This window comes from Pyxicephalus adspersus, chromosome 5 (assembly GCF_032062135.1).
Source record: "Pyxicephalus adspersus chromosome 5, UCB_Pads_2.0, whole genome shotgun sequence".
Taxonomy (NCBI): Eukaryota; Metazoa; Chordata; class Amphibia; order Anura; family Pyxicephalidae; genus Pyxicephalus; species Pyxicephalus adspersus.
In genome coordinates, this window is record NC_092862.1 from 145,330,157 (window position 1) to 145,340,114 (window position 9,958).

Below are 9,958 nucleotides of genomic sequence, written 5' to 3' on the forward strand. Positions count from 1 at the left end.
CAGATTTACTTAGTATCGTTCCCTTCTGCCGGTTAATCAGGAAATAACTTCCTAATCATCCCTGACTATTTAGCTAGCTCGGACACAGCATTCTGCGTTCGTGCAACGTGTCTCCACTAGAGCCGAGCCCCCCTAGCTCTGCTGAGCATTTCCTCTACACTTGTCTGTTAATTCAGTGCTCTCCCTATCCAGCTCATGTGTTAACCCCTTGTTGGCCAGTCTGTTTTTTTCCCAGCTAGTTCCCGTATGCTGTTCCAGTTTTCCTCTGTATCTGTGAGACCCCCATGTCACCTGTGCCTCCTGTTGCTTCCTGTGTCTCTTGTGTTCTCCTGTTTCTGCGGTGACCCCTGTGTCACCGGTGTCTATTTCCTGGATCTCTGGTTCTTAACCTCTGGCTTGTTACTGACCTAGCTTGCTTGCTCCCTGCCTCGACCCTGGTTTGCAACTGGGACTGCAACCTGGCATTAGTCAGCAGTGCAACAACCTCACCACTAGAGGCTCTGTAGAAGACCTGGCTTAGATTATGCACCATAGCACCCCCTAGAGGTTTTGTCTCACCAAGCGTGACAGACAGGCCTGCTCAATCACTTTCAGCTTTAAAATTGAACATGGGTCAGGTATTAAAAAACACAACCATCAATACCTCTGTCTCATAAATGATAAGTATTTAATAATAAGTCCTACTTGATTTTTTATTGCACATCTATTATAAAACTTGTCAGGGTCACTTTAATAAATGACCTTCCGTGTACAAGATTCCCCTTGCTGTGTAGGAAAATAGAACAAACTAGCGGTATCATGGCACTTGGCACTGCATAAAACATCAATGACTTGTTGGAGGAACACCAGACCGCAAATTTACATCGCCGCACGCGGACAGCCTGCGCTGTTTAACCTATATTGCAGAGCGTGTCTAAAAATAAATCTGCTTTTAACAGTGAATTCATCTTTTTTGGATGGAGCTGATTTGGAATGGATGTGGAACTTGGATGGCGGCAACTCCAGATCTCTCCGGGCCAAAGTCAACTTTTTAAAAAATATGATTGTTTTGTTTGCCATAAAAACAAGGAAGAGAATCGGAATACACTCCGGCAGTCATAGAAAGATCCTTATTACTGGCTGTTTAGTTCAAGCAAATAAGGAAATCTTTAAATTTCTTCTGAAGGAAACAGTGGATTAATATTAAAGTGAGTTCAGTATGGATGTAAATTGAGCCAAAGGAAGATTGACAGGAAATCAGTTTTTTATTTGAGATGTAACAGAGATGTAATTTCTGTATCAATAGCTGAATATGACGCATCAGCATGGGTTGTTTGTTGATTTTTTGGAATATCCTTCAGCATAGAATAATTGGTCTTCGGTGCGGAGGATCTGGACACAAGTGAAGTAAGTAGTGATAAGTGAGATTAAGGAGTTTTCACATTTTAACCTTTTTCACTAAAATAGATTTGATAATAAAAGTAACTTTTTAAGGGTTCATTGGGACTTGAATGCCTTTTGGTGGTTACAGAAGGCTCACATGTTAAGTAAACCAGTCTCTGTATGGTGTTTAAATATGGACCTAAAAACATGTGGTCTAAGATCAAAAACCTAAATCCTAATACTATCACTGATCCTAAAACTAACACCTGCCCTATAACTCTTCCTTATGCTAACCTTAACAAATTGTTTTCACAGTGTCATGTAACTGGCATATTACCACTGACATGAAGATCCCATGCTAGCACTGACATGGTGGTCAATAGCTTGGTTGATTATGTGATCATGTTTCTGACAACAGCTTGACCAAAAGCCAAGTTGCATTCCATTGCAACCGTGAGAACAAAATGGTTCCAAGCCACTTCTATTCACTTGAATGGGAGCAGATGGGAACGCAGCTGAACCTGCGGCAGAATGCTGTACTTCACCGGAGGTCTAACATGGTCATTACTAATTTCTTACCTTGGTGAGCTGAAGTGGTGATTGTCCTCGCAGCTTCCTGGGATAGCCATGTCATCCATGCCAAAGGGTTGCGTTTTGGACGAATTATCACTCTATTTTGTGCTTTTTAAGTGGTTGGCTTGACTTCAAATGGGAAAAGACCAAAGTACAGCTGTTCCCATTAGCTGTGGTTTAGGGTCCCAAAATAATTGTGCTGACCTATGTCTAAAGTGCCCAAGGTGGCCTCCTCCTCTGTCTATCCCTTGACCTGGCCCTGGTTTTAAGACCTCATGCCCATCTGTGAGCATTACTAGGGGACTGCATGTAAAACAGAGGAAAAGTCATTTACCTCCCATTGATGGGGGATCAAATACCTTCAGATGCAAAGCAAACTGTGCTATGCTCTGACCTTTCAGCATTTTTATAAATTGACATTTTATCCCATACTCTTTGTAATCCATAGATAGCCATCTCCTCATTAAATTACCAGATTGCAAGAGCAAATACTACATCATCATTGCAAGGTGGGGAATCATTCACTGCCATATGAAACACATGCAACTGCATGATTGTACACCATGTGATATTCACTGTACATAGGAAGGAAAGTGTGTTAGCGGGAAGGAAGGAATAAAGAAAACAAGCCTGGAAAATGAAACTAATGCAGCCACTATGTCTAGGGACTGGGAAGCTGTAATAGATGACATTTGGGGTATTCACATGATTGTTGACTAATAAACAGGTTCACATTGACCCTGATGGCTCTCATTCTCCTTGCTGTAGTCAGTGAATGTCTCGGTGATGTCCTCTGCACATTCTGATCCACTGAAGGAATTTCACAGGAATTAATTCATCACTTGCAAACTATTCACATCCTTCCAAATGTTTTCCCAGTCTGTTTCTCTATGTTATGAGCATCTCATCATTTGTTCCCCAAGCTGGGTCCTTCCATGCGCTTGGCTTCAGATTCTATTTAAAGCTTCTCGATGGCTTCACCTTCCAAAACAGCTGAAATGCCGCTTATTTGTGGCCCACTGGGCGCCCTGCGCAGGATCCTCCGCCAAACTCTGCTAAATTAGTTTATGAAGAAACACGAGCAAATGTCAGACTAAAAATACCTCCGGACGGTCAATGGGGGTTCTTGTCTCTTCTTTAAATATATTATGGAGAGGACAGATTAATTGGCCCAAGAATATTCAATGCATGAGGCATCGCGGTTTCAGCAATGGACGGGGATTTGGCCAGAGCTTGAAGCAAATTTAAGGCCAGCAAAAAATGAATAAATGAATAAAATATTTTGTAAGTGAATTATTAAAGGTTCGGTGCACTGAACAATGATCCTTTAGTTATAGGTAGAGACCCAATACTGCGAAGGTTGCGTTTTGCATTTGCGTTTACCCCCCCGCCATAGGTACCAATTCTGTTTCTGTCCACCTCGGGGCTTTAGGTGTCCCCTCTGTTCTTTAGGTGGGTGGCCTTTATATGAACTTCATACAAGTTCCTGCATACTGGAGAGCAAGGTGAGATCACAATGCCATCCTATTGTGCAATCAGACTTTTGTGAGCCCTCCTAATCATATGTGAGTGCCTTGCTAGCATGCTACAGCCCCTCATAGTTGGAATGTTGCCAAGAGAAAGCACATAACAGATGTCATATTAATAATAATGGTATGAACAAAAATAAAAAGTTACAAGTTGGGATGAATAAGCCTGATTTATTAAAGCTCTCCAAGCCTGGAGAAGATATGATTTCATCAGTGAAGCTGGGTGATCCAACAAGCCTGCAATGGATCGTGTCCAGGATGGGATAAAAAAATAGCAAAATCCAATCCAGGTTTGCTTAATCACCAATGCTGGTGGATCCAGTTTCTTCAAATGGATTGGCAGGGCCGAGTCAGGGAATAGCAATGAATAGGGGTATGCAGACAAATTTTTGTTTTGTTGATTTTACTACATGAAACACAAAGAGCAAAAGAAGAAAGTAGCAGGTTTCATATGGCATTAAATAAATTGGATTGATTTGACCAAATCATCGTTTTTTAAAATGTTACAAAAGTAAAAGGAAACATTTCCACAGATATAGGTCCTTACATAGGATGAAATCACTCAATTACAGGTAAGTGAAAATACCTGTGCTAAAACGTTTCCTTTGTCTTGTCATAGTGGCCCAATATATTGGGCGGTATTTTCTTCACTAAGAGATGCCGATCTCACGCATGCTCAGTGAGATTGGCTCTCTTTTTTTCCCCTTTACAGACGGCTACATCACCCAATCTAGCACCTGCTCAATGTGAGATTGGGTGATGTAGCAAGAAGACCGAAGAAAACTGAAGATGGCGGTGCCCGGCACTTCCTCCGCAGCAGGACGAAGAAGAATACCATGACGGCATGGGCCCGGATTGAAGGAAGGTCCAGCACCATCGGGGGATCTGCTGAATTAGACCTCCCTAGTGTTCTAGTTCTGTCCATATTTCCACCCAAAAAGCTGTACATTTTTTTGCATGGAAATTTATTTTACATTTTAGTCCTATAATTCTTAGGCATAACTCACCAAAAAATGTCCAATATATAAAACATTTAATGATAAACTTTAAATAAAAAAAAACAAAAATAAAAAAAATAATAAAGCAATGAAACATTATAACTATACAGTAGCATATATAATATATATAGAATATAATGATACATACCGTATTTTTCGGACCATTAGACGCTCCGGACTATAAGACGCACCAGGTTTTCCGCACCGGCGGGGATACAGGTAAGTAAAAAAATATGCATTCGGACCATAAGACGCACCCTGATTTCCCCCCCACTTTAGGGGGAAAAAAAGTGCGTCTTATGGTCCGAAAAATACGGTATATATATTATATAAAGATTTCTTTGTATTGGACTCAATATAGCTATTTTGTATTGAATCCAATTCAAAATTACTTGAATTTCCCACCGCTCCTCCCGTCCGCACCGACACATGCATCAGGAATCCCTGGAGATCATCTCTGCAGTTGCCGGATGGAGATCGGAGAAAGAAGATGTGTCCGGAGGAGCTGTAGGGACCAGCAGGACGCCGGGGGACGCCAACAGAACAAGGTAGGTGCTTTTTTTTTATGTTTTTAGTGACCCCGAATTTGACTCAGGATTATTGCTTTTTGCATGGTATATCCACCCGGGAATACCGCTAGGGGGGTTACAGGTAAGTGTGATTTTTTTTCACTTTAGTTTTGCTTGAAGAAAGTAGAGACTATTATGTTTCTGACGCGTTTCGCCATATTTTGAGACAAATAGGACAAACTTATAATAATTAGTATTGTTTCTTAGAAAAAACAAATACAAACAAATCCAAGGCTTTGGGGCCCCTCATTACATTACTATAGTTAGAAACCATTAGTCATAAATCATATACAGGTGTATATATATCAAACTATAAATATGCTGTTAGGCGACAACTACACCAAAGTTTACAAGGTAGAGATAATAGCAAAGTGAAGACATCTTCATGAATATAACACACGTGCAGAAGGAACACTTATGTAGAAATGTCTTTTAGTAGGCAAAAAATGAAAAGTATTAGTAAGTTGGAAGCTATGGAGGATACTTTATTCTAAATATACAAATCTAGGAGCTCTGGTAATGTACAATAAGTGTTGGTTAGTATGGGTATGGGGATTACCTTATTTTAGATTGCAAATGTTTGAAATGTGTGGTATAATGAATTTTGGTATAATGATTTTACTGCTAAAATCTTATTGTAGCCAGTGGAGTATTTTGTCAGAACTGCTTCAATGAACTGTGAGTCAGGGGAACTTTGAGATGACACGTTCTACATAGAATCAATCTTTAAAAAGCATGTTGTTTCTCCGTACAAATGCATTTCCCAGCTACATTTTACCTTTGATTTACAAAATAACTGCATGTTTTTTTGTTCACTGTTCCTATCGTTCCCCTGACACCCCCAGCAATTTTCTTCACAATACATTATATTGTTTGGTGGCTTTCAAATATACTTGAAACGTTGGCAGGCAGCTTTGAAAAAAAAGTGTTTTAAAAAACCAGACTCCTACTATGATGAAAAACATTTTCTTTGGGGAAATTCTGATCCCTCTGACACCCCCAACAATTTGACTTTGTAGGGGGGGGGTGTTAAAAACTAAACTTTAAATTTGATTTAAGATTTTGATTTTTAAAAATCCCCAAATCAGATCAAAACAGCACATCTCTAAATAGGGTTATTATTGGGAATTAAAACACCCAGGGAAGGTCAAACTACACAAAAAGTATAGAAGAAAGTTTCACTTTTCTAAGTATTTCTTTAAACATGGATTCATTATGATTAAAATTCAATACTTTTTAACTTTTGTTTCCCTTTTATCAATGTATGACTGTATGCATTTCTTCTTTTTCTTTACGACTTGCCTGCTGTGATAAACTCTTGTTGTTGGAGATCCACCTCCCTCCATTGGGTTTATTTATGTGCTCTATGCTATATTGGTTTCACATACGTCATTAAATATGGAATTACAAGGACAATCATTGCTTATTGGCCTTGATGTATTTATTTTGAGTTTAAAAATTGGATATTTATGCAGGTTTTACTCTAAATCTGCTAGTGACTGGTAATCCCCTGAGGAAGCAGAACTTTTCCTGCAAATGCGTCGGGTCTATATAAATTGGCCAATGAAATGACATAATTGCTGTCATACTATATTTGTGGTTGATTGTTATACAAAATTTCTGATATTTTAATGTACAATATCAAATTTGTGAATTTTTATCATAACAAGTAGCCAAATGAAAATCTCTTACTTTCCTTTTACCTTTTGTAAAGGATGACCTTCCCTGGGTCTTTTACTTTTGATTTTCCCTCTTCAGGTGCCTGATAAAATTTGATTGTAAGCTGTAGATTGTAAGTACAAACAAAAATATTGTTTTCTAATATTTTCTTGCGTGCAATTGAGTATTCGTTGCAAAGTAAATTTTCCCCACATTCAAAAAGTAAGTAAATTACTCCCTCTCGAGGGCAAAAATCCTAAACAGATTTAGAAAATCAACTCCAAAGACTTTCCTAAACATTTTTTCTGCATTCCAAATAGTCAGCTCTTATTTTTCTGCAATTTTTTTTATGAAATCATTGATTTTATTACCTTTTTAAAGTATTTAATAATGTTGTTTGTGAATTTTTTTAGGGCTCTATTTATAAAGTATTCCCCTGTCAATTCGCTCATAATATTTGTTAATTTCCTATTAATTTCCTATTATGACAGCTGTGCATGTTTGAGGATTGGCCACTAGGTGGCAGAACGAATAATTGTTTTAATAGGAACCAAACGGAGAAGAGTAGAGGGATTCGACCATCTTTCAGTGAATTTCAGATGAATTGACAAGGGAAATAATGTAATTGACGGTGGGGGTGGAATATTTATATTTATAAATAGCGTCTTTGTTGTTGTACAACATTGTAAAAACAAATAAAACAATTTTTAAATAAATATATATCTGTTTTTTTTATTTGAAAATATATATTTGCAAGGCATTGTAACAGAAATAAAATGTTGCTGTTAATAAAAATATATTACTAATTTATATACTTTTATCTATGTGATAAAATGCTATATGTAATAGAAATTTCAATTTTTAACACTGAGGAAAGAAGAAAAACATGCTACTTTTACAAGGTAGTGCTTTTTAAAGGCATTTGGTTCACATAAAAGAGACTTAAAGTACAGTATAATTATACTTATTATATTAATGCAAGTTTTTGTGCTCAGTTTCAGTTTTTTATTCTAATTGTAATATATCACTTTTTAAACAAACATTTCATGTTTGATAAAGGATTATCAGAGCGCTATGTCTAAGCTAAATATGAAACTCAGTAGCATTTTCTTGTAAATAGATGTCTAGCAAAAATGTTTTACTAAAATATAACTTAATACAGTTGTTATTAAAATTTAGCTTAAGACTACTGATCTTATGGTATCCCCAACATGTTTCACAGTTTCTACTTTACTGCTTCTTCAGGGGTGCAAACTTTGTAGAGTCTATAAAGAAGAAATATTTATAAAGACAAAGCTTTTTTGAGTTTGTTTGTTGACATCATAACAGTCTTAAATATTACTCCAATATTTTGGCCTCAAAATGCTAATAAATAGAGATTCAAGGTTTATACTCAGATGACAACTAGTGTCAGGTCCTAGAACTGCATTTGTCTATTGTTTGAATGATCAAAGACAAGCTTATTGTAACAACTTACATGAAGTTGACTGTTTTATCTATTTTCATCTCTGTCTACATTCTTTTCACATACAGGTATATATATATATTTGTTAGATTCTCCTAATTGATGTGGTCTCTTTGAAAACTGTCACGGTTCCAACATATTCTTTTTTGTTTTCAGCTGTGAAAGCAGAACCCAAGAAAAAGGAAGTGCCCACTGTATCTGGGAAAGTAGAAGAAGAGGCCAAGAAGGAAGGAACCAAAAGCGGCAAGAAAAAAGAGGGCGAGAAGGGCAAAGAAGAAGGAAAAAATGATGGAAAAGATGCCAAAGAAGGAGGAAAGAAGAAGGAAGGTGAAAAAGGAGGATCTGATAAACCGGCAACTGATAAAAAAGGCAATAAAGATGCTGCGGCGGATAAATCGGGTGCCGCATCAAAGTCTGGTGGGAAAGGAGGCGGTGATGCAAAAGCAGGGGGAAAAGGAGGAGGTGAAGCAAAATCCACCGGAAAAGGTGGAGGAGGTGACGCAAAGAAGCCATCGGCGAAAAAATGAAACTCATTTTATTGTCTTCACCATGAATGTGAAAATGCAATGCCAAGAAAAATGCACTCCCATGGATTTTATCTGCACTCTATGATGTAGGTGGGACTTGAAAAAGTGGGTGTGGCTTTGTTTACATTGCTCCAGGGACCGGGCTGATACGTTGAGGTTGAAGTGTGTGGATTTAAGACTTCCAAGAGGTCGAAAAAAGTATTTTTTTTTATATAGGGCAGAACAAAAACGGACTGTAAAGCAAAGTCTAAAACCCATAGGAAATAAACTGACCTAATTTATTTTTTCCTATCTATATAGATACAGCCTTTTTTATAATAATTAATTAAGAATATTTTATTACTTCTATATTTAATAAATGTTAAATATATGCTACAATCAAAGCCCTTTAAAACAACCCTAACACATATAATCACTTATAAAGAGTATCCATAAATATCAGTTTGGATGTTCTGCATAAATATACAAAAAGTATAAGTCCCAAGTATATGAAAACTTTTTTGAAAGATAGGCTAAAACCTATCTATACAAAAAGAAGACAAATGTAGATAGTCTGCAAGTGTCATTAAGGTATTTCAGTGTAACTTGTACAATTTACAATAATGTTTAATTTACCCATATGATTACCTATAAAAAAAGATTCTTGGTTTATACTCAGGAGACACCAAGTGTCACGTCCTGGAACTGCATCTGTCTCTGGTTTGACAGATCAGGGCTGTTAATCAAATCAGATCAAAGTTAGGCTGTTTGTAACAACTTACATGGAGGACTTAGTGCCATCTACTGGTGGCCAACAGTCATGCACAAAAGATCATGTATGAGCAAATGACCCATCATAATCAACTCAAAAAAGAAACATATATAAACCAACTAAAAGATTTAAAAATAAATAGATCAAGTCCATCTGATTTCATTTTTTCCCTTTTAATTTTTTTCTGGTAAAAACACAACACACCATGGAAGTATTTACTAATTTTATTGACATTTGTATAGATCACAGTTTTGAATGTTAGTATTGATTGCTGAATTTTGTGACCTAGGTTTATACTTGTCAAAGTATATTTCTTTTTTACATTTTTTTAACATTTTTTTTTTTTGTCTTTTGCTCATATACACTATATACATACTATATATATATATATATATATATATATATAATAAAGAAACAATACTGTCTTCAGGAAACCCCTTCTAAAATTATTATATCCACAGCTCACAGTATATTAGTGTGGTGGTCAGTGGGAAGAATTCCTGTTACATTGCTGGCCATTGAAAA

At 36.9% G+C, this 9,958-nt stretch overlaps 1 protein-coding gene across 1 annotated transcript in view; it reads left to right on the top strand.

Moving 5' to 3' along the window:
- TMIE (transmembrane inner ear) overlaps positions 1–9,065 on the top strand; it is a 49,697-nt gene extending 40,632 nt beyond the window's left edge. The window contains exon 4 of the mRNA XM_072413022.1: positions 8,312–9,065. Within this exon, the coding sequence (XP_072269123.1) occupies positions 8,312–8,682 (371 nt within the window). The 3' untranslated portion in view covers positions 8,683–9,065. The remainder of the gene's footprint in view (positions 1–8,311) is intronic.
- The last annotated feature ends 893 nt before the right edge of the window (positions 9,066–9,958 follow it).